Source organism: Tachyglossus aculeatus, chromosome 5, assembly GCF_015852505.1.
Source record: "Tachyglossus aculeatus isolate mTacAcu1 chromosome 5, mTacAcu1.pri, whole genome shotgun sequence".
In the NCBI taxonomy this organism is placed as follows: Eukaryota; Metazoa; Chordata; class Mammalia; order Monotremata; family Tachyglossidae; genus Tachyglossus; species Tachyglossus aculeatus.
The window spans coordinates 70,842,447-70,866,823 of record NC_052070.1 but is presented as its reverse complement, the minus strand read 5'-3'; the positions used below and the strand labels follow the sequence as shown (position 1 = coordinate 70,866,823).

General features: G+C 51.5%; 2 protein-coding genes across 5 annotated transcripts in view; one reads left to right on the top strand and one right to left on the bottom strand.

Annotated features, from left to right (window-relative positions):
- ZNF609 (zinc finger protein 609) overlaps positions 1-20,250 on the bottom strand; it is a 160,018-nt gene extending 139,768 nt beyond the window's left edge. For all 4 annotated transcript variants that reach the window (XM_038746310.1, XM_038746309.1, XM_038746313.1 and 1 more), the window contains exon 1: positions 20,186-20,250. The gene's annotated coding sequence lies outside the window, so the exon portion shown is untranslated. The remainder of the gene's footprint in view (positions 1-20,185) is intronic.
- LOC119928806 (nascent polypeptide-associated complex subunit alpha, muscle-specific form-like) lies at positions 17,889-20,006 on the top strand. Its single transcript, XM_038747324.1, has 4 exons — positions 17,889-17,905; positions 18,000-18,706; positions 19,412-19,885; positions 19,972-20,006. The coding sequence occupies exons 1-4, from the start codon at positions 17,889-17,891 to the stop codon at positions 20,004-20,006; spliced, it is 1,233 nt and encodes a 410-aa protein (XP_038603252.1).
- Positions 20,251-24,377: the final 4,127 nt, after the last annotated feature.

Here is a 24,377-nt window from a genome sequence, read left to right as displayed (position 1 = left end):
AGAATCGAGATCCCGTGAATTTTTTTCCAGGGAATCTTGACACTTACAGAACTACCTTACCGAGTCCTCAATTTCCTGCTGCTCCTCAAATTCCCACTACTTGGGGGTCCTGGACAAAGAGCTCTTGGAGCAAGTTGCAGAAAACATATCTGGCCCCACGCCTGAAAACTTCCCCACAACCTTTCTCTTTCACTCCATGAAGGAGTGAAAAATTTATACCGAATGAAAGTTATAGTTATCTGGAACACACAAGGGACAAAAAAAAAAAATCCAAACAAAGAAACTCTCTTTCTCCCTGTAACCAGCTCCTTCTGGTGGAGATGGGGGAGGAGCACAATGAAGGCTTCCACTCTCTCTTGTGGAACAGATAGGCTCAGGGAGGGGGGTCACTACCACCGCCTTGGAGCCCCTGTTTCCCTAATTGAGGAGAATCAAATCTTTAGCTGTATGCCTACGGTGTTGATCCTGGAAACTCCTCAGCCCTGGATTTCCACAACAATCTCAGTGTGTATAACCAGTCAGTCAAGGTTGATTTGGAGCATTCGGACGTGCCACCTCTTTACCTCCGAAGGACGCTTCCTAGGAGTCGGAGCCAGTGTGCCCCCCACCCAGAAATCGTACTGGCAACCCGCCATGAGCCCGCAGGCTGCACTTACCCTGCATACAAAATACCACAGCTACAGCTGCCCTCCTCTAACATGGAGGTGCAGGCAAAGGGACTACGGATCCCGGCATGCAACGTGCCCAGGCCTCCCGAATCAACCTGAAGTTGCCTATTGTTGGAAAACTTCCGTCCTTCAAGTTCAAGGTGCGGCCTCACGTTCCGGGAGCCCGACCGCTGCGCCCGCCGTTTCTTTTTCCCCAATATCCTACGCCATTCGTGCCCCGGGGAAATGGTTCCAAGACCCGCATTTCCAACCTTCTCATGTTTCTGATCCGGACCTTTCCCGAAATTCTTATCCTCCAGGGGACCCTGCTCAGCCCAGTCTTTTTAAGAATGCTTTTGCTCCCTTCAAGAGTGTGCCTCCATCACCTTTCACATCAGCTGGCCCTAGCTAAGAAGGATTAATGACTGTCCGCACCATTATTGTTATTATAATCATCATTATTATTAACTGGCAACATCTGCAAGGGAAGAAAATAAGCTTGACAGCAACCTCTTACATTCATTCATTCAATCGTATTTATTGAGCGCTTACTGTGTGCAGAGCACTGTACTGTACATCTGTTTGACCAGTAAGTTTTTGGCAAGGTAAATGAACAAATGAGTTGTTCTGACGACTTTGACACCTGTCCACATGTTTTGTTATCTGTCTCCCCCTTCTAGACTGTGAGCTCGTTGCTGGGTAGGGACCATCTCTATGTGTTGCCAACTTGTACTTCCCAAGCGCTTAGTATAGTGCTCTGCACACAGTAAGCGCTCAATAAATACGATTGAATAAATGAATGAATGACTGAGCCCCCTTTTTCCTCTCTTCCTCCCCATGCCCCCCACCTTCCCCTCCTTCCCCTCCCCACAGCATTTGTATATATATTTGTACAGATTTATTGCTCTATTTATTTTACTTGTACATATTTACTATTCTATTTATTTTGTTAATGATGTGCATAGAGCTTTAATTATTTGTTCCGACAACTTGACACCTGTCCACATGTTTTGTTGTCTGTCTCCCCCTTCTAGAGTGTGAGCCCGTTGTTGGGTAGGGACTGTCTCTATGTGTTGCCAACTTGTACTTCCCAAGCGCTTAGTACAGTGCTCTGCACACAGTAAGTGCTCAATAAATATGAATGAATGAATGAATGAATGAGAGAACTGATGCTAGTACAGTGCTTTGCACACAGTAAGCACTCAATAAATACGACTGCCTGAATGAATGCTACACACATATGTAAATAAGGCCTTCTCCAATTAAGTCCTCTTTTCCAATTTAAGTCCCTCCCTTTTGCACGTCTATGAGTTTGGATCTGTATCCTTGGGCCATTTGGAAATCACCCCAACTTCGAGTCACGTAACAGTATATTATTTGTTTATTTTAATGTCTGTCTTCCCTTCTAAACTGTAAGCTCACTGTGGGCAGGGAATGGGTCTACCAACTGTTGCAGCGTACTCTCCCAAGCCCTTAGTACAGGGCTCTGCACATAGTAAGCGCTCAATACGATTGATTGATTGATTGATTGATTGAATACCATCGATTGATCGCAAAAAATTTCCTTTATGGGCCTAAAGCTGCTACCGAAAGCCCAATAATTCTAATGTAAAGCAAACATGAGGTTTTGTCACAGAAGAAATGAGATCACCATCCTTTGAGCAATCTCTTAAGAGAAGGCAGTTGGAAGCTTGAAATGCCAGAATCGACTAGCAACGCCATTACAGACTCCAATTTAGGGAGTTACCAACTTGGCTAGGCAACCTCGTTGGCCTCTCAACGCACCATCAACAGAGCACTCCCTACGCTTACTCCAATAACCTGCCAAGTACCAACAGTTACCCTTGCCCTACTCCCCGTTCTCAAAAGGGATTTCACAGTAGAGGCTCTATATTACCCAAGGAAACACAGTGGGCAGCTTGTATCCTCTGTCCAAAGGTGTTAACTCACTGCAGGCTTTTCGGCCCCTAGCCAAAAATGAAGCAATGCCCTGCTCGGAAGAAGAGCCTGAAAACAGTCTCATCTGGCCGAGAGAAAAGTATTTCAGAGTACCGGGTTCCAATCTACATTCGCACAGCTGCTTCTTCAGAAAATGAAATACATGTGATGAGAACCAATCTTTTCAGGACTTATTTTCTTGATTAGTCCAGGCAGGCTGTAACACTCTCTGGTTCCCTTTCCACGCAGGCAGCTGAGGCCCTGGGGATAGACGAAGGCAGCTCGGAGAGGAAGATTTCTCTGACTAGACAGTGGTCTTGCAAAATGTGAGACACGATGCAAGCGACCCCAAAGGGGGGGCCTGGGGCGCACAAGCACCCAGTACAAACCGCACCTTCAGCTCTCTCCTATCCGGGGGTGGTGGAGCCTTATTCAGACTCTGGTCCGCCCACAGATACCGAGTCTAATCAAGGCACAGGCAGGTTGGATCAGGCCAGTCTCACTGGATTCGGGCCGGTCTCAGGCAATCCCCACTCGATTAGGGCCAGATTTGACATAGGACACAATTGTGTAGTACAGGTTGGTTCACTGCCACACAAGTGGGATGCATTTTTTTTTACCCCACCTCTTTCGCAAGCTCCCGGGTCTTCAGTGATATTTACCGGGCTCTTACTATGTGCAGAGCACTGTACTAAGAGTTGGGAGAGTACAATATGACAGAGTTAGTAGACACAATCCCTGTCCACAGGGATCTTCCAGTCTAGAGGGGCAGACAGAAATTCAAATAAATTACAGATAGGGGAAATGAGGCAGTATAAATATATGTACAGAGATGTGTGTGTTTATGTGTGTATTTGGGGGTGTGTGTATCAATGCTGTGCTTCTGGAGGTGGTAGGAAGAGCAAGTGTGTACGGGACACAGATGCCAACGGTGGTCCATGGGGGCCACCAAAATGACCTCTGAACTCAAAAGTTTGAGGACCAAAACTTTAGGAAGTCCAAGCCCCTCATAAGCAGCTAAAAGCTCTGATCACATTTTGTTTAATATAGTATCACTGGATGAGAGAAGAGCTGGCTCATTAACCTCAACGCCTCACCATTCATTTGCTGAAAATATGCCCCCTCCCACTCCCACTTAATCCCGAAAGGTCAGACTCGAGGGAGAAAGCACTGAACGATGTGGTTCAGGAGGGGATTTCCCTATTGAGATCAGAAAATGTTTTACACAAATGACACTGTCCAGGCACTAAAGAATAAAAATTCACCCACAAGCAGAGCAGGACAAAGCACAGGGACAGGAAGGGCCTGGGCCCATGAGAAGGGAACAACCCTTTCTTCACAGTCACCTCTGGGCCAATTTCTCAAGAGTGGAACTTCCCACATACTTTCCATCCAGCGATATTACCAATCTCACACTGCTATGCAGGCCAGATAGGGGCACCAAGGTGAGAAGAGTGAGTACAAAGCGGTGGTAGATGACGGCAAAGGGCTGCTACACCGAGCTACGACGATGTTGCCAAAGAAATCGAGGCGGAGAAAGGCGTTAAGGCATTAGGTGGGAAGCGAGGGGCTGCTGGCAAGCCTTCTGGGCAGCAGTGGGCAGAGAAAGTGTTGACAGAAAGTCAGTTTTACAGCTTGCCTGGTAGCCCAACAAGGAAAGGGGGAGGGAAAAAAATCACACTCACACATGTGCATGAGCAATGACTCTAAACTGACCTCTGGGTGCTGGGCGAGAGATGACCTAATAGGTATTTGCCATCTCTAATTTCTAGGGCTCTGATTCCAAGAGCAAACAACAAGGGAGTCATGAAAAATCGGCCCTGCTGGATCTGGAGCGCTGCCTTGACAAGATATAAAGCTCATTCATAGATCTGACTGTGCTCATGAGACTGCAGTTCCATTCCCGCTGCTTAAGGCAGGGGAGGGGGAAAGGAGACAGAAGAGGGTGAGAGGGAAGGAGGAGGTGGATCTGGGTTGCGACTATAATAGCTACAGTAATTAGAGTGTTTCCAAGCGGCTAGTGGAGTCATTCTCGGAGCAGAGAACAAGGATGGGGGAAGGGAGAACAGCATGAGGAAGCAAACCAGCATTACCAAGCAGAGCATGGCAGGAAAAGACATGGTGGCTCGGAGAAAACGGCTTGACACGAGCAAGACGCGGAGGAAAAAAAAGCCGAGGTGACTTGATGTGGGGAAAATGAGGGTTTACCTTCCCTAGACGCATCTTCCCACGTCATCCCCTGGGCCTGGAATGCCCTCCCTCTGCCCCTCCGCCAAGCTAGCTCTCTTCCTCCCTTCAAGGCCCTGCTGAGAGCTCACCTCCTCCAGGAGGCCTTCCCAGACTGAGCCCCTTCCTTCCTCTCCCCCTCGTCCCCCTCTCCATCCCCCCATCTTACCTCCTTCCCTTCCCCACAGCACCTGTATATATGTATATATGGTTGTACATATTTATTACTCTATTTATTTATTTATTTTACTTGTACATATCTATCCTATTCATTTTATTTTGTTGGTATGTTTGGTTCTGTTCTCTGTCTCCCCCTTTTAGACTGTGAGCCCACTGTTGGGTAGGGACTGTCTCTATGTGTTGCCAATTTGTACTTCCCAAGCGCTTAGTACAGTGCTCTGCACATAGTAAGCGCTCAATAAATACGATTGATTGATTGATTGATTGATTGATTGATCTTCAACACTCACAGCTTACCTCCCACAGACTCTCACTCGGAGTTAGGCTCAGAACACGACCAAGTCACAGGCTGGGCTGAAGAAAGCAACGGTGTAACCGGCCCAGGCTGTTCGGCCAACGACCCCCAGCACTGGCCTAGGGACCACGGGCCTAAGGGGGGGGGGGTCACATACAGCATCAGCCTGCTTGTCTGCCTCTTTCCCCCCTCCCTCCCCACCCACACCCTCAACCTCGGCTTCACTCTGGCCAACGGAGAAGCCCGGATCTCAATTCGGTGTCACGGCCTGTGGGAAAGGAGAAAGGATTCCCGATCTCCAGTCTGCGCCTTTTAATTGTTCATCGGACTTGGCTAGAGTCAGATGGAGCTTCTTTGGCAACAGTCGAGACTGGCCCTTGGGCAAGTCACTTCACCTCTCTGAGCCTCAGTTACCTCAACTGGAAAATGGGGGTGAAGACCGGGAGCCCCACGTGGGACAACCTGATCACCCTGTATCCCCCCCCCCCGGGGGCTTAGAACAGTGCCTGGCACATAGTAAGCGCTTAATAAATGCCATCATTATTATCACTGAGGAGCCAGTAACCTGGAGGAGACCAACAGGCCAGAAAGTGGAGAGTGAGTCACGCTCCTTGATGATGGGGGCCGTGCCTTCTCCCGGCTCTGTAATATGCCCGACATACTCAGTATTCAATTGGGCCTGAAAATACACAACAGATCCCCAAAGTAGAAAAGGTCTCTCCAACAAGGAATGGAAAAATGTCATATACACCTTACTATTTTAATGTAGCAGGGGTGCTGGTTGGTTATCAGACACTCCTGAGCATGGTCAATAATTTCTGACTAATGATCATCCACGCGGCTTAGTGGATATGGCACGGGCCCGAGAGTCAGAAGGACCTGGGTTCTAATCCTGGTTCCGCTACATGTCTGCTGTGTGACCTGAGGCAAGTCATTTCACTTCTCTGGGCTTCAGTTACCTCATCTGTAAAATGAGGATTAAGAGTGTGAGCTCCACCTGGGACAAGGACTGTGTCCAACCTGATTAACTTGCATCTACCCAAAGGCTTAGAACAGCGCTTGGCACATAGTAAGTGCTTAACAACTACCATAATTACGATTGTTATTACTACCCCTCCTCACATGGCACTGCAGAAAAAAGGGGAAAAGGGAAAGAAGGAGGGAGAGGGAGAGAAGATGAAGGGGAAGAGGGAGAGGAAAGGAAAGGGGAGAGTGGACAAGCATGCAAGGATAGTTTGGGGAGGAGCATCAGGGCAAAAGGATTGAGGAATGGGTGGATCTCACTCACTAATCTTCAGGATTTAGAACAGTGCCTGGCACATAGTAACAGCTTAATGAACACCATTAAAAAAGAAATTAGGTTTTCTGACTCCTTCTGCCATTGCTCCTTCCTCATTCAAGGGCCCCCCTTACGAGAATATATACATTTATATGCTATAGAATAGGTGGCTGTAGTGGACAATAGGTGTGGCTGCACAGTAATCTCCCTGGGTACTAGGTGAAGTTGATTATTAATTGAACAAGAACAATAAACCAGCTACAGGTAATACAAAGAAATGAAGGGGAGGCAGCATGGCTTAACAGAAAGAGCAGGGGCATAGGAGTCAGAGGACATAGGTTCTAATCCTGGCTTTGTCGCTTGTCTGCTGCGTGACCTTGGGCAAGCCACTTAACTTCTCTGTGCCTCAATTACCTCAGTTGTAAAATGGGATTAAGACTATAAGCCTCCCACCATGGGACAACCTGATTACCTTGTAGCTACCCCAGCGCTTAGAACAACGAGTGGCATACAGTAAGTGTTTACCAAATACCATTATTATTAGTATTATTATTATTATTATCATAGCAGAGGGAGGAGAAAAGACATACATCATTCAGCCCTGTCCTCCAATGACCCCCTGACTTTAACAAGCAGGCCTGACTACAGTCCAAAAGAAAAAAATAAAAACAAAAACCAACCACGGCAATTGTTTGGGGAAAACAAAAATGGAATGGCACAAGAATTTCCTCAGAAAGGAGGAGAAAACATCATGAGGGGATTGTGACGGGACAGAGGTCTGTCAATCCTTTGTCACTGTGACGCAGGACAGAGCCAGTTTCCTTCTTTCCAACAAGTTCTGGTTTTTTCCTAATTTTGGTCTTTCACACCGCCACAGGAGAGCTTAAAGCAGCAAATTCCCTTCTCCCTCTTATTGGGATAGGGTGATGTCCTTCTGATAAACGTACTCAAAAACTCGGAATCACAGCGAGTTCTGTAACTCAGTCATTGTATTCTTAAAGAACTTCGTGTTATGGGAAAAGTACGCTGAACTAACCTTTGATTTGATGGAATTTATGGGTTAGGGCGTGGCTCAGTTAGCAGTGTGGCGCACTGGAAAGACCCTGAGCTTGGGAGTCAGAGGTCCTGGGTTCTAATCCCGGCTCCACCACTTGTCAGCTATGTGACTTTGGGCAAGTCACTTAACTTCTCTATGCCTCAGTGACCTCATCTATAAAATGGGGATGAAGACTGAGCCCCCCAAGTGGGACAATCTAATTACTTTGTATTCCCCCCCAGTGCTTAGAATAATAATAATAATGGCATTTGTTAAGCACTTACTATGTGCAAAGCACTGTTCTAAGCGCTGGGGGGGATACAAGATGATCAGGTTGTCCCACGTGGGGCTCACAGTCTTAATCCCCATTTTACAGATGAGGTAACTGAGGCTCAGAGAAGTTAAGTGACTTGCCCAAGGACACACAGCAGACATGTGGCGGAGCTGGTTTTCGAACCCATGACCTCTGACTCCAAAGCCCGTGCTCTTTCCACTGAGCCACGCTGCCTCCCCAAAATGAAGTAGCAGGATCACCTGAGGCCCTGGTGAGATCTGAACTCATGACCCCTGGTTTACAAGACCAGTGCTCTAACCTCTGAGCTACTGCTTGGCACATAGTAAGCGCTTAACAAATACCATTATTATTATTATTATTAGGGATAGCCGGTTCAAAGATACTACCACGATTGACACTCTCTCTTCCTCCCTTCAAGGCCCTACTGAGAGCTCACCTCCTCCAGGAGGCCTTCCCAGACTGAGCCCCTTCCTTCCTCTCCCCCACATCCCCCTCTCCATCCCCCTCATCTTACCTCCTTCCCTTCCCCACAGCACCTATATATATGTATATATGTTTGTACATATTTATTACTCTATTTATTTATTTTACTTGTACATATCTAATCTATTTATTTTATTTTGTTAGTACGCTTGGTTTTGTTCTCTGTCTCCCCCTTTTAGACTGTGAGCCCGCTGTTGGGTGGGGACTGTCTCTATATGTTGCCAACTTGTACTTCCCAAGCGCTTAGTACAGTGCTCTGCACACAGTAAGCGCTCAATAAATACGACTGACTGATTGATCTTCAATACAAATTTCTGTATTATCATGCCCCCCACTAGCAGAATGCTTGACATCTTCACCACTGTTACATGACTGCATTAAATATGGCAAATTGCAGAAACGCGAAGTACACTACAGTGCAGCCCAGTAAGGCAGAGGCAGAGGTTGAGAAGTATGGCAGAACCAACGGCTTGACTGCAGTCACACACATACACACAATCATTTCTCCTACACCACGTCTACTCACGCCAACTTGTCGACTGCATTATACCAGAAGAGACTAGTGCTGTGGGAAGAATGTTCCCTAATTCTTCCATCGTGCTCTATCCACCTCACGTAACAGAAACATTTTACAGCAGAGTTGGGTGGGTGATTTTTCTTCTTCCCATCCACACGGCCGAGAACTTTCGGGCCAACCAGACTTTTGCTAATCCACACTATGCAATGTACTAACCCCTCGCCTACACACCGGCGGCAGTATTTACCTCAAAAGGAACAGGAAGAGACAATGCCAGATTCGCTAACTGAACCTGAAATATAAAAGCCGAGCGATTCTCGTTGCTGTGGCAATTTTTTAAGCCACCTGCTCAATAATCCCTCCTCAGCTGCACAGATGCTGCCAGTTCCACGTGCCCAGCCAGGCAGATGCTTTGGAGAATTACCTGCTCATCAAAGAAGGGAGTCCTCCCCGCTGGCACTTTGGTGAGGCTAAAATCCCAAACTCCAAATTTTTTTTGCCATCAGAGTAAACTTTTATAAGCCAACAATAGACCCCCTAAGGTCTGTCATTAAGATGCCTAACGTTTTGTGGGAAAGGGGAGTGTCCATTTCAAAAATGCAGAGTGGGAACAGTGAAAAATACGCAACTGAAGAGATCGGAAGATTATCTTTCGGAACCTCCAGGGAGACAGCTAGAATAGCACAGAAGGAAGCCCTGGGCCTTCGTGACATGTTCAAGTGACACAAACAACTTATGGCCATATTTTTAGAAGCCACCCCTAGGGATGTAAAGCCAGTTGTCCACACGGGACTCAATATGTAGTCAGTCAACTGGGGCGGGGCAGAGGAGAAAGAGGCAATGAAAGTTGCCAGGCACCAGGCTGACAAGTTAAGGGAGGGGAAGAGGGAGGAGACCGTCAGTCCCTGCAGCTGGAGTCACTCTGCTTTTTGCCAGTCTCCTTCTCTGAACCCAGGCAATAAGTTCCTGAATCACACAAACTAGGAAGAGGTTTTTTGTTTATTGTTTTTCGTTGGGTTTGTTTTTTTTTAATAGTATTTACTAAGGCTTACTCTGTCCCAGACACTCTACTAAGCACTGGGGTAGACGCAAACTAATCAGGTTGGACACAGTCCATGTCCGGCATGGAGGCTCACAGTCTTAAATCTCCATTCTACAGAGGTGACTGAGGCACAGAGAAGTTAAATGACATGCCTGAGGCCACACAGCAGACAAATGGTGGAGCCAGGATTAAAACCCGGGTCCTTCTGACTCCCAGGACTGTGCTCTATCCACTAGGCCACACTGCTTCTGAGTATCCAGAGGTACCTCAGCCTAACCAGTTGAATCTAAATCACGCTATAACCTAAATATAACCTCCTCAGGGGCAGGGTTCAGGCAGGCAGCCTGATACAGTTAACTCTGCTTCAAAGAGTAATTAATTTCCTACCAACAAACTGGACAACAGAGGCGGCTTCTTGGTGTGACCCAATCAATCAGTGGTATTTATGGAGGGCCTATTGTGAGCACTGTACTAAGGTCCTTAGACGAGTACATTCCCTGCCCACAAGGAGCTTATAAAGGGAGAGGGAGAGACAGAGAGAGAGAGATTGAGAGACCCATAATAATTTAGAGATGGGAGCAAGGACTTTAATAGAGCATGTAAATCGGTACACACAAAAGTGCACTGAGAGGTTGTGAGTGCAAGTCAAGATGATATCACTGGGTGGTAACTAGGAGCAAAAAACGATGAGGGATCACTTTCACGGGATGCTTCCTCCACTCCCATGCTTGTTCTGCAGAGGGCTTCTGCTGTAAATCCAGGGGCCAAGTTGATTTCAGTCACTTTCAAATTCATCCTTACGTGCTTTAACTCTGTCCAGTCTTCCACTCAATAGCATTACTTCCCCCTCCCGGCTCGACTCCCATGCCCATTACCCCGCCAATCATTCCAAACCTTTAATTTTTCATCTTCCCCGCTCAAACCCCTCCCCAGAGTACTTCTCCTACATAGACTATGAGCTCCAAGCAGGCCAGGGACTGTGCCAACCTGATTATCTTGTATTTACCTCAGCGGTTAGTATAGTGTCTGGCACATAGTAAGTTCTTAAATACCATAATCATTCTCCTCAAACCCCGTCCTCTCATCACTGGAGGCAACACCACCACCCTCCCTGCTTCAGAAGTCTGTACGCTTGGCCTTATCCTCAACTCATCTCTCTCATTCTCTAAACCCACATGTTTAATCTGTCACGGAACCCTGTCGGTTCTGCCCTCCCAACAGCTCTAGAATCCACCCTTTCCTCCCTACTGAAACCGCTGCCACACTGATCCGAGCACTTATCGTATCCTGCCTTGACTGCCGCCTCAGCCTCCTTGCCGACTTTCCTGACTGTCCCTCCCCTCTCCAGTACACACTTCACTCTGCTACCTGGATCACTGTTCTTAAAAAAAAAATTCAGTCCCTATCTCCCCACTCCTCACAAACCTCCAGTGATTACCCATCCACCTCCCGAATCAAACAGAAGCTCCTTATCATCAGCTTTAAGACCCCATCAGCTCTCTCCCTCCTATTTTACCGACCTTCCACTATAATCCAACGGGCACGCTTTCTCCCTCTAATGCCACCTACTCTCTGAACCTCAATCTAGTCTATCCCACTTGCCAATCTTTTGCCCACGTTTCCCACCCGCCTTGCCTGGAACTCCCTCCTCCTTCATACCTGACAGTCCACTGCTCTCCCCACCCACAAAGCCCTCCTAAAATCGCATCTCCTCCAAGAGGCCTTCCATGACTAACCCGCCCCTCAGTGTTCGTTCCTCTACGCACTCCCATCTGTTTGCCACCTTCAGCCCCCACAACACTAATGTGCATATCCTTACGGCTCTGCCATTTCCCCAGCTGTGTCTCCATCCCCAGCCCCTCTCATCATATTAAAAACACTTGCATCCAACTATTCTTCTCTCCCTGACTGCCATCTTCAACTGCTCATTCTCCTTTAGTTCCTTCCCCTCTGCCTTGAAACTTGCTGTCTCCCCTACACTAAAAAGCCTTTCAGATTTTACCTTACAGCTATTGCCCCATTCCCGCCACCCCACCCCACCATTCTTCCCCAAACTCCCCAAATTCAATCGTATTTATTGAGCGCTTACTGTGTGCAGAGCACTGTACTAAGCTCTTGGAAAGTAATGATTAGCATACACCCACTGCCTCCACTCCCCCCCCCCCCCTTCTGACCCTCCTCAATTCATTTATTTTATTTTGTTAGTATGTTTGGTTTTGTTCTCTGTCTCCCCCTTTTAGACTGTGAGCCCACTGTTGGGTAGGGACTGTCCCTATATGTTGCCAACTTGTACTTCCCAAGCACTTAGTACAGTGCTCTGCACACAGTAAGCGCTCAATAAATACGATTGATTGATTGATTTTCCACTTCTTCGTTCCACTGAGATCGCTCTTTCCAGGGTCACTCATGACCACCTTCTTGCCAAATCTAAACCTCCTTGGGCTGTCTTTGACACGGTGGACCATTCTATTCTCTTGGTTTGGGTTTTACTGTCACAATTCTTGTGCTATTTATTAAGCGCTTGCTAGGCTCCAACCACAGTACTAAATGCTGGAGTAGTTACAAAATACTCAGGACGGACAGAGGCCCAGTCCCACATGGGGCTCACGGTCCTGGGGGGGGGGGGGGGGGGGGGGGGGGGGGCAGGTAGCAGAAGCAGCATGATGTAGTGGATAAGAGCACAGGCCCGGGGGTCAGAAGTTCATGGGTTCTACTCCTGGCTCCACTACTTGGGCAAGTCACTTCACTTCTCTGGGCCTCAGTCACCCTCTCTGTAAAATGATGACTGAGACTGTGAGCCTCACGTGGGACAGGGACTGTGTCCAACTCGATTTGCTCGGATCCACCCCAGCGTTCAGTACAGTGCCCGGCACACAGGAAGCGCTTAACAAATACCATCATCATCATTATTACTAGGTAGTTAATTCCTTTTTTTTACAGACGAGAAAAAAAGAGGCACAGAAAATTTAAGTGTCTTGCCCAGGTTCACCCAGCTAGGATTAAAACCCAGACCCTCTGACTCTCAGGTCTGTGCTCTTCTCACTGGGCCTGACTGCTCCCTTTTTGGTTCTTCTCTTACCCCTCAAGCTGCTCCTTCTCGGTCTCTTCTGTCACTTCTTCCTCCATCTCTCACTCCCTGTGTGTGTCCTTCAAGGCTCTGTTCTGTGTCCCTTTTTTTAAATGACATTTCTTAAGTACCTACTATGTGCCCAGGACTGTACTAAACACTGGGGTAGGTACCAGCTAATCAGGTTGGTCTCAGTCCATGTCCCGCATGGGGCTCACAGTCTGAATCCCCATTTTACAGATGACGTAACTGAGGCACAGAAGTGCAGTGAATTACCCAAGGTCACACAGCAGACAAATGGAGGTCCCAGGCCCGTGCCACATTGCTCTTCATTTCCCTTCTCTTCTTACTTTACACTCACTCCCTTGAGGAACTCATCCACACCCATGACTTCAAATCCCAAGCCTCTAGGTAGTTGGCTCAACTTCCCTAGCCTTGACCCCACGTCGCCTCTGCATTCCAGCATTTCCTCCTGACTCCAGGACATCGCTTCATGGCTGTTTCACTGGCACCTCAAGCTCAACAGGCCTAAAACTGACCTCTCCACCTCCTCCACCTAACTCTTCCATCACAGTTGGTAACACCATCCTCTTCCCAGTCTCTCAACCCCGCATCCGTGTCATTGTCCTCGACTCTTCCTTCTCTTTCACTCCCCTAAATCCCAGTCGGTTTCTCCTCCACATTTCTAAATCTGCTCCTTCATCCCCACTCAGCCACCACCCTTAGAGAGGCATCAGTCATATTCTGTCCTCAGGCGGTCTCCTTGCCTCCGGTCCACACTTTATAGCCCAGATCATTTTTCTGAAGCACCATTCTGCACAAGTCTTCCCATTCCTCAAAAAGCAACTCAAGGGTCATCCATTCCTCTCTGCAGCAAGCAGAAACCCTGGCCATCTGTTTTAGGACACTCAATCAGCAATCTCTCTCCTCATCCACTCTTTTGCCACGACATCTCGAGCTAGAATTCTTCACTTTTCTCATCTAACCTACTTGTTACACCTCATTCTCATCTCAATCGGTCAATTAATGGTCGATTACTGTGTGCAAAGCACTGTGCTACAGGCTTGGGAGAATGCAATACAACAGAGAGGTTGTCACCTTCCCTGCTGAGAGAGAGCTCACAGTCCCACCTCCAACTTCTTAGCCACGCCTTTCCGCCACAGCCTGGAACTCCATCCCTTCTTCAAATCCCCCAGGCCACAGTTCTCTCCCAGCTTCCAAGCTTTTCTGAAGTCACATCATTTCCCCCAAAGAGGCCTTCCGAAATTCAATTATCTTCTCCCCAGGTTACCTCCACCCCCACTACCACTGGAGCAGTTCTGCACCAGCTACACACTTGTTCACTCACAGCCACCCACGGCACTTATGAACACCTTACACAGCTGTTACTCGAGCACTGATTTTTTTACGGCATTTGTTAAGTGCTTACTATTATTAATCGTATTTACTGAGCACCTACTGTGTGCAAAGCACTGTACTAAGGGCTTGGGAGAGTACAGTATAACATTAAACACATTCCCTGCCCACAACGACCTCACTAGGCGCCTCCTCTGCTTCCCACCCCCTAACTGGTGCTGGGGGTGGGAGTCACTCAGAGTTCAGTTCTGGGTCCCCTTTCATTCATTCATTCATTCAGTCGTATTTGTTGAGCGCTTACTGTGTGCAGAGCACTGTATTAAGCACAAGTCGGCAACATATAGAGACGGTCCCTACCCAACGATGGGCTCACAGTCTAGAAGGGGGAGACAGACAACCAAACAAAACATGCGGACAGGTGTCAAGTCGTCAGAACAGATAGAATTAAAGCTAGATGCACATCATTAACAAAATAAATAGAATAGGAAATATGTACAAGTAAAATAAATAGAGTAATACACCTGTACAATCCCTTCTATTCTCCAGCTACACCCATTCCCTTGGAAAAATCATTCGCTCACATGGCTTCAACTACCACCTCTATGATTCCCAGATCTACATCTCCAACCCTGATCCCTCTCCCTCTCTGCAGCCTCGCATTTCCTTCTGCCTTGAAGACCTCTCTACTTGGATGTTCTGCCATCACCGTAAACTCAGTATGTCCAAAACAGGACTCCTTCTCTTCCCACCCAAATCCCGTCCTCCCCGTGACTTTCCCATCACCACAGAGAGCACCACCATCCTTCCTGCCTCACGAGCCCGTAACCTTGGAGCCATCCTTGACTCCTCTTGCAATCAACCCACATATTCCATCTATCACTAAATCCTGTCGGTTCCACCTTCACCCCATCGCTAAAATCCGCCCTTTCCTCTCCATTCAAAGGGCTACCGCGTTAATCCACGCATTTATCCTATCCCGTCTTGATTACTGTACCAGCCTCCTCGCTGACCTCCCTGCCTCCTGTCTCTCCCCTCTCCAGTCCATAGTTCACTCTGCTGCCCGGATCATTCTTCTACAAAAAATGTTCAGTCCATGTTTCCCCCCTCCTCGAGAACCTCCAGTAGTTGCCCATCCACCTCTGCATCACACGGAAATTCCTTACCATCGGGTCTAAAGCACTCGGTCACCTTGCCCCCTCCTAACTCACCTCGCTACTCTCCTACAACATCCCAGCCCGCAAACTTTGCTCCTCTAATGCCAACCTACTCAATAATAATAATAATAATAATGATAATGGCATTTATTAAGCGCTTACTATGTGCAAAGCACTGTTCTAAGCAATATACCTCAATCTCACCTATCTCACTGCTGACCTCTCATCCATGTCCTGCCTCTGACCTGGAGCGTCCTCCCCTTTTCATACCTGACAGATGATTACTCTCCTCCCCTCTTCAAAGCTTTATCGTCGGGACATCTCCAAGAGCCTTCCCTGACTAAGCCCTCGTGTCCTCTTTTCCTAGTTCCTTGTGTGTCCTCCTGACTTACTCCCTTTATTCACCCGTCTCAGCCCTACAGCACTTAGGTCCATATCTGTAATTGATTTATACTAACGCCTGCTTCCCCCTCTAGACTGTAAGCTAGCTGTGGGCAGGGAATGTGTCCGTAGTAGTCTTGTGCTGTACTCTCCCGAGCACAAGGTCCGGGGCTCGGCACACAATAAGGACTTGATAAATACTGATCAGCGGAGAGGTCAAGGAGGATAAGGATAGTGTAGCAACTATCAAGAAAAGATTTACTCTAACAGGAACGGCTAGCAGGCATTCCGCTGGGGAAGGGGAGGCAGTGAGGAAGAGTGAACGGTCATGTCCGGAGGAATATGGGGTGATAATAGAGGCCAGCAAGAGACAGCGACCCTGGGTGGGGGGCTGTCAAAAGGGCTGGAACGGTGGCACTCTGCAACCCACTACCACTGTGGTGAAATAACACATTATGAAGCCAAAGAAGTTCCCTAACTTTTCACCATGAACTACAAACAGTAAGAGGAGTTGCAGTTTGGCCACCCTTGGCCTAGTTGATTGGGCAAGGAGGAAGTCACTGGTGATCTTGAAGAGTGCCGTCTCAGTGGAGCGAAGGGAGCAGAAACCAGATTTGTAGTAGGTCAAGAAGATGGTTGGGGGGTGGGGGTTGCAGTGGAGGCAGCAGGCATCTACAGCCCCTTCAAGGAGATGTTTTAGAAAAATGATCTGAGCTGGAGAGTGAAGCGGGGCTTGGAGGCCGGGAGCATAGCGAGGACACGATTTGGCAGATCAGTACGAGGCCTCACACAGACCTAAACTCTAAGGACATACAACCTGGACTAACCCCAAATGAACTCAATACCATCAAGGGGTTAGAGATCTCCATTCATTCATTCATTCAATCGTATTTATTGAGCGCTTACTGCGTACAGAGCACCGTACTAAGCGCTTGGGAAGTACAAGTTGGCGACATACAGAGACGGTCACTACCCAACAACTGGCTCACAGTCTCGAAGGGGGAGACAGACAACAAAATAAAACATGTGCTCCAACAAAGCCCTATGAAAACTCTGCCCCCAATAAATTCAGAAATCAGGTCAGCTCAGTTCAATGTAGTAACATTTGGTCAGAGAACCACTGAGCAGCCCCTAGGGATAAAAGGGAGGGTCCGGAGGCAGGGTGGGGGGGGGGTGCGCAGAGGGAGAAGGTATCCTTTGTGGTCAGCACAAAGAGGGCTCCTGGTGCCTCACAAACAACACACAGAATCTAGAGTTTCCTTGGGACAGAAACCTTAGGCAAATTAGGTATCTAGATGCAGTATTTAATAAGTACTTACAATGTGTCAAGCACCGTGCTAAACGGGAGGGAGATATTACAGATCAGACGCCGTCCTCCTACTTGAGATTCCCAGTGTGGGTGGGAGTAGACAGGCAAAGCAGATGGAAACAGTGTACTGCAACAACCCACGCAAAGGCAACAAAATCAACAAGCCAATGTCAAAACGGGTCAAAGAATGGACTTTGGAGACGGGAGCCCTCGGACTTGCCACCGCTCCACGTAAATCAATCAATCAATCGTATTTATTGAGCTCTTACTGTGTGCAGAGCACTGTACTAAGCGCTGGGGAAGTACAAGTTGGCAACACAAACGTAAACCGTCCTTGGGCACCAACCACTTGGTGAGCAAAGAATGCGTCTACCAACTCTTTTATATCGTACTCTCCCAAGCGCTCAGTATGGCGCTGTGCACACAGTGGGTGCTCAAGAAATACCGCCGACTGATACAACGGCTCGGCCTCCACAGGACTCTAAAGATTGTAAAACTATGGACCCATTCCGGCTTCCTCAGGACTCTAAAGATTGTAAAACTACGGACCCATTCCGGCTTCCTCCTCTCCTACCCTTCCTAGGAGCCCAACCCCATCCCCAGGGGATTTCAGTTTCGATGTTTCGGCAGGAGGGCTTCACCACGATCGTCGTTATTATTACTGTTGTTGTAATCGTCACCCGATGACCTCTCGGGGAAGGTAATGGGTTTGAGGGGATCAGTAAGCCGCCACATTCCAAACAGAAACGTGGACGCCGTTCCGGCGAGTCCACGAATGACGTACTCCGGCAAAGGAGACCCTTCCCTGGAAGGGGTTTTCGCCCTCTGACGCCTCTTCCACACCAAGTGTCACACGCTCTACCGAGGCCTCCCTTTTCCACAAAGTCTTCAAAGGCCGGAGATTCCCATCTCATAGACCGGGAAGCCCGAGGTTCTTACACTCGAGGTCTCAGGCCGACCACCTTTCCTCCGTCGGCCTTGCGCGCGTCCCCAGCAGGTCTCCAAAATCAGGCCGGCCGGTCCCGCTCCCACGAGTGGAGAGCGTCTCCTCAGTACCTCCTTCCCGGGGGCCTACGCCTGACCCCAGCAGCAATAGTCGTGTCTCTCCGACCCTCCATCCCCCAACCCCGCCGGGGCAGGCTGGCTAGAGACACAGGCCCACGACACGCTGGCATCCCCCATTCTTCTGAAAAATGCGTGCCAGTGAGGTCCGCATTGTTCCTCCCTCAAAGAGGAGAGCCTCTGTGTCTGGCCTCCTCCAATGGGCCGGCGAAGGGAGAAAATGGCACGGGGGGAGCCTGGGAGATGGAGCAGATCCAAGGCTCTCAGACGAGACTTGAACCTGTGACCTTCGCTGTGTACACAATGGGTGGTGGGGGGGGGAGAGGGACCGGTTCATCTCCACAACGGCGGTTCTCGGGCCCCGGGGTCGCGCTCCCGAGGAAACGCCACCGACCATTGTGTGGGGCGGTCGCCTCCTCCCCAAAGACAAAGCCCCTCGGTGGGGGGGGCGGGGGCGGTTCAAACAACTCCGGGGACGCCCCCCTCCACCCCGTGGGGGTCGAAACCTCCAGGCTGGGGGGGAGGAGGAGGAGGAGGAGGGGAGGCAGTTCCCTCGGAGAACTGAGTCATCTGGGATTTGTGCCGAGAGATTCCCCCCTCCAAGGGCTCTGATCCCTCCACCCCGGGCGCAGCCTAATTCCTGGAAGCCGAAATGACTGTTTGCTGCTGCCGCTGCCCGTTTCCCGAGCACAGACATTAATTGGTCAGATGCGTCTCCTCCTCCTCCTCCTCCTGCTGCTCGAGGAAGGGGAACCCGAGCCCGGCCTAGCAAGGATCCAACCGTAATTCCACATAAAGGGAGGCCGCCCCGCGCCCCCCCGGGGTCACAAACCGTCGGCGGTTGGGAGGGAAAGCGGTTAGAGGCCTTGGGCCGGGGCAAGGCCCCGGGCCCCCGCACCCCTCCATTTTGAAACGGCCAGAACGGTGACCCCTCCCCGACCTCGGCCGACTTGGCCGCCCCCTCCCCTCCCCTCCCCTCCCCTCCCCCAACTTCCCCCGCCGCCCCTGGACTGAGCGCTCAGGCCGGTGCTCTGCCCCCCAGGAAGCGCTCAATAAATACTAAGGGCCCGCCCCCCACCCTGCCCCCCACGACCACCACACGAGGCCTCTCAACGCCCCCCAACCCCGCCCCCTCCCCTCCGAGGCCCCTCGGCGCCCCCCCAACACGACCCCCCCATGCCCCTCAGCGCCCCCCAAGCCCCCTCAGAGACCCTCAACACTCCTCGGCGCCCCCCAACACGACCCCCCCCATGCCCCTCAGCGCCCCCCAACCCCTCAGAGACCCCCAACACTCCTCAGCGCCCCCCTAACACGACCACCCCCCCAACACTGCCCCTCAGAGCCCCCCAACACGACCCCCCCCAAGGGCCCTCAGCACCCCTCAAACACTGCTCCTTCCCCCCAGGCCCCTCGGCGCCCCCCGACCCCTCAGAGCCCCCCAACACGACCCCCCCCCCCCTCAGGGCCCTCAGCGCCCCCCAACCCCTCAGCGCCCCCCAACACGCCCCCCCCCCTCAGGGCCCTGAGCACCCCTCAAACACTGCCTTTCCCCCCGAGGCCCCTCAACGCCATCCCAACATCTCAGAGCCCCCCCCCAACACGACCACCCCCCAACCCCGCCCCTCCCCCCAGGCCCCTCAGAGACCCCCCAACCCCGCCCCCTCCCCCCCCCGAGCGCCCCTAAGCGCCCCCCCAACCCCTCAGCGCCCCCCCAACCCGACGGCCCCCCAGGGCCCTGAGCACCCCTCAAACACCGTCCCTCCCCCCCAGGCCCCTCAGCGGCCCCCAACCCCGCGGCCCCTCGCCCCCCCCCCCCAGGAGCGCCCCCCATCGGCGGGCCCCGTGCCCCCCCCGGCCCCCCCCCCACACCCACACAAAGCCCCCCCGCCCGCCCGCCCGCCCGCCCGCCCTCACTCACCGCGCCGCCGGTCCCGGGAAGAGAGCAGAGCAGAGCAGAGCAGAGGAGAGGAGAGGAGCCCCCGGGCCGCCAGCGACGCTTCTGCGGCGCGGCCCGGCCCGGCGCGGCGCGGTGCGGCTCGGCCAGCCCGCCCGCCCGCCCGCCCGGTGCCTCTGGGCCTGCCTCCTTCCTTCTCCTTCTCCTCCTCTCGCCTCCTGCCTCCTGCCTCCTCGGAGCGGGCGCAGGCGCAGGCGCGCTCCGGGGCTCCGGGGGAGGGCCGGGCGGGCGGTCCGAGCCGGGCGGGCGGCCCGCAATGGGCGGACGGCGGAGCGCAGGAGGAGCGGAGCGGCCGAGCCGGAGGGAGGGAGGGAGATGGGGAGGGAGGATGGGGAGCCTGGCGCGGAGCCCCCTCGGGCACGGACGGGAGCCGCCCGCCCGCCCGCCCGTCCGGCCCCGCGGCGGAGCGACGGAAAACCCGGAGCCCGGAATCCGGAACACGGAGCCCCGGTCGGCCGTCGGCCGCGCGGACGCGCCGCGGAGCCCGGAGCCCGGAGCCCCGGACCGGAGCCGACCGACCGACCGACCGGCCGACGGACCGACGGACCGACGGACCGGCCGGGGGGGGACTCGGGGGGGGACCCCGGGGGCGGCCTGCCTTTAGCTGCGCGCCTGCCGGCAGGCATGGGCCGGGGGGGGGGACCGGACAAAGGGGGCGGGGGGGGGGCGTGTGTGTGTGTCTGTGTGTGTCTGTGTGTGTCTGTGTGTTGGGAGGGGAGAAGGGGGTTTTGTGGGGGTGTGTGTGTTGGGAGGGGAGAAGGGGGTGTGTGTGTGCCGTAGGAGAGGAGAAGGGTGTGTGTGTGGGGGGGGGTGTTGGGAGGGGAGAAGGGGGTGTATGTGTGTCTTGGGAGGGGAGAAGGGTCTGGGCGTGTGTGGGCGTGTGTGGGGGGGGTGTCTTGGGAGGGCATTGGGGGGGGTGTGTGTGTGTGTGTGTGTGTGTGTGTGTGTGTGTGTGTGTGTTGGGAGGGGAGAAGGGTGTGGGGGGATGTGTGTCTTGGGAGGGGAGAAGGGGGGTGTGGGGGTGTGGGGGTGCGTGTGTGTCTTGGGAGGGGAGAAGGGTGTGGGGGGATGTGTGTCTTGGGAGGGGAGAAGGGTGTATGTGTGTGTGTGTGTGTGTGTGTTGGGAGGGGAGAAGGGTGTGGGGGGATGTGTGTCTTGGGAGGGGAGAAGGGGTGTGTGTGTGTGTGTGTGTGTGTGTTGGGAGGGGAGAAGGGTGTGGGGGGGATGTGTGTCTTGGGAGGGGAGAAGGGGTGTGTGTGTGTGTGTGTGTGTTGGGAGGGGAGAAGGGTGTGGGGGGATGTGTGTCTTGGGAGGGGAGAAGGGGGTGTGGGGGTGTGGGGGTGCGTGTGTGTCTTGGGAGGGGAGAAGGGGGTGTGGGGGTGTGTGTGTGTCTTGGGAGGGGAGAAGAGGGTGTGTGTGTGTCTTGGGAGGGGAGAAGAGGGTGTATGTGTGTCTTGGGAGGGGAGAAGAGGGTGTATGTGTGTCTTGGGAGGGGAGAAGAGGGTGTATGTGTGTCTTGGGAGGGGAGAAGGGTCTGTGCGTGTGTGGGGGGGGGTGTGGGGGTGTGTGTCTTGGGAGGGGAGAGGGGTATGTGGGTGTGTGTGTGTGTTGGGAGGGGAGAGGGGTGTGTGGGGGTGTGTGTATGTTGGGAGGGGAGAGGGGTGTTTGGGGGTGTGTATGTGTGTGTTGGGAGGGGAGAAGGGGGTGCGTGTGTGTCTTGGTAGGGGAGAAGGGGATGTGGGGGTGGGTGTTGTTGGGAGGGGAGAAGGGGTTTGGGAGGGGAGAATAATAATAATGGCATTTATTAAGCGCTTACTATGTGCCAAGCACTGTTCTAAGCACTGGGGAGGTTACAAGGTGATCAGGTTGCCCCCCAGGGGGCTCACAGTCTTCATCCCCATTTTCCGGGTGAGGTAACGGAGACCCAGAGAAGTGAAGTGACTTGCCCAAAGTCACACAGCTGACAACCGGCGGAGCCGGGATTTGAACCCGTGACCTGTGACTCCAAAGCCCGGGTTCTTTCCGCTAAGCCACGCTGGGGGTTGTATGTGTGTCTTGGGAGGGGAGAATGGGGGGGGGGGTGTGTGTGTGTGTGTGTGTGTGTGTGTGTGTGAGCATGGCTCAGCGGAAAGAGCTGGACCTGGGAGTCAGAGGTCATGGGTTTGAATCCCGGCTCCGCCACTTATCAGCTGTGTGACTTTGGGCAAGTCACTTCACTTCTCTGGGTCTCAGTTACGTGATCACCTTGTATTCCCCCCCCCAGTGCTTAGAACAGTGCTTTGCACATAGTAAGCGCCTAACAAATACCATCATCATTATTATTATCAAGAGGGGAGAAGGGTATTGTGTGTATGTGTGCGCCTGTGTTGGGAGGGGAGAAGGGTGTGTGTGTGTGTCTGTAGAGAAGCAGCTTGGCTCAGTGGAAAGCTGGACTTGGGAGCCAGAGGTGATGGGTTCGAATCCCGGCTCCGCCACTTATCAGCCGTGTGACTTTGGGCAAGTCACTTCACTTCTCTGGGCCTCGGTGACCTCATCTGTAAAATGGGGATGAAGACCGTGAGCCCCACGGGGGACAACCTGATCACCTTGTATCCCCCCCCGCCCCCAGCGCTTAGAACGGTGCTTCACACACAGTAAGCGCCTAACAAATACCATCATCATTATTATTATCGAGAGGGGAGAAGGGTATGTGTGTGCTTGTGTTGGGAGGGGAGAAGGGTGTGTGTGTGTGTGTGTGTGTGTGTGGTGGGGTAGGGAGTCGTATAAAGTCAGAAGGCTTTATATAAAGCCTTATATAAAGCCGTATAAAGAATGGGGGTTAAGGGGAAACCAGAGAACTATGGAGAAAGCGGTGCTAAGTAGGGAGGCCCACGTTCTAGGTGCACCAACTGCACTCATCATCTCGGCGAAGGCAGAGCCCCTCAACTTCTGCACCAACCACCACCCCGTTACACCCTGTCTATCTCGAAGCCGTCGTCATCCGCAATCGAATTTATTGAGCCTCCTCTTCCTACCAAGCACTAGATATTCGGGGGAATTACAAAAGAGGAACGACAAGGGGCTTTCAACTTGATGAGATAAAACCCCAAAACGTGAAAATGCATTTATGATCCAAAAAAACCCCACAGATACTTTATGGATAACACCAAAACGCTTAAAAAGTACAGAAAGCCGAATGACTGGGCGTACAGGATTTTCAGATACACATAAACAGTAACGATGGGATGGTGTGATCAGGGTAGTGGAGGGCCTTTTTTTTTTTGGATGGCATTTATTAAGCGCTTACTATGTGCAAAGCACTGTTCTAAGCGCTGGAGAGGTTACAAGGTGATCAGGTTGTCCCACGGGGGGGCTCACAGTCTTAATCCCCATTTTCCAGGTGAGGTAACTGAGGCCCAGAGAAGTTAAGTGACTTGCCCAAAGTCACACAGCTGACAAGTGGCGGAGCCAGGATTTGAACCCATGACCTCTGACTCCAAAGCCCGGGCTCTTTCCACTGAGCCACGCTGCTTCTCGAATTATTATTATTCGAATTATTATTATTAGCATTCTTACGGGAAGGCTTTGTGCCAGATTTAGATTTTTTAACCAAGCGTTGAAGGAGGGAGAAGGGGTGGTTTGCCAAAGCAAGGGAGGGATCTTTCTAATGGGGCAGAATGGAGTGCACCTACTGGTTTGGGGACAAGAGACTGGTGTGCGGAGGAAGGTGAGAGAGCTTTCTTGGGCTGAACAAAGAGCTCCTGTTGGCATGAAACAGAAGAGGGCAACTGATGAGGTGAAATTCCCATTTGATGGAGAGCTTTAAAGCCCGTGATCAAAAATGTTCATTTGTTCCAATGGGGGACCATGAAGACCTTTGAGGAGAGGCGTGTAAGGCCCATTTCTTCTTCTTGTGGCCTTGTGAAGGAAAGACTAAAATAGAGAGAGGCAGGAATTAAAGCAACCAGCCAAGAGGCTTTTACAGCGAATATAGGGGGGATCCCCCCATCTTATCTCCTTCCCTTCCCCGCAGCACCTGTATATATGTATATATGCTTGTACATATTTGTTACTCTATTTATTTATTTATTTTATTTTACTTGTACATATCTATTCTATTTTATTTTGTTAGTATGTTTGGTTTTGTTCTCTGTCTCCCCCTTTTAGACTGTGAGCC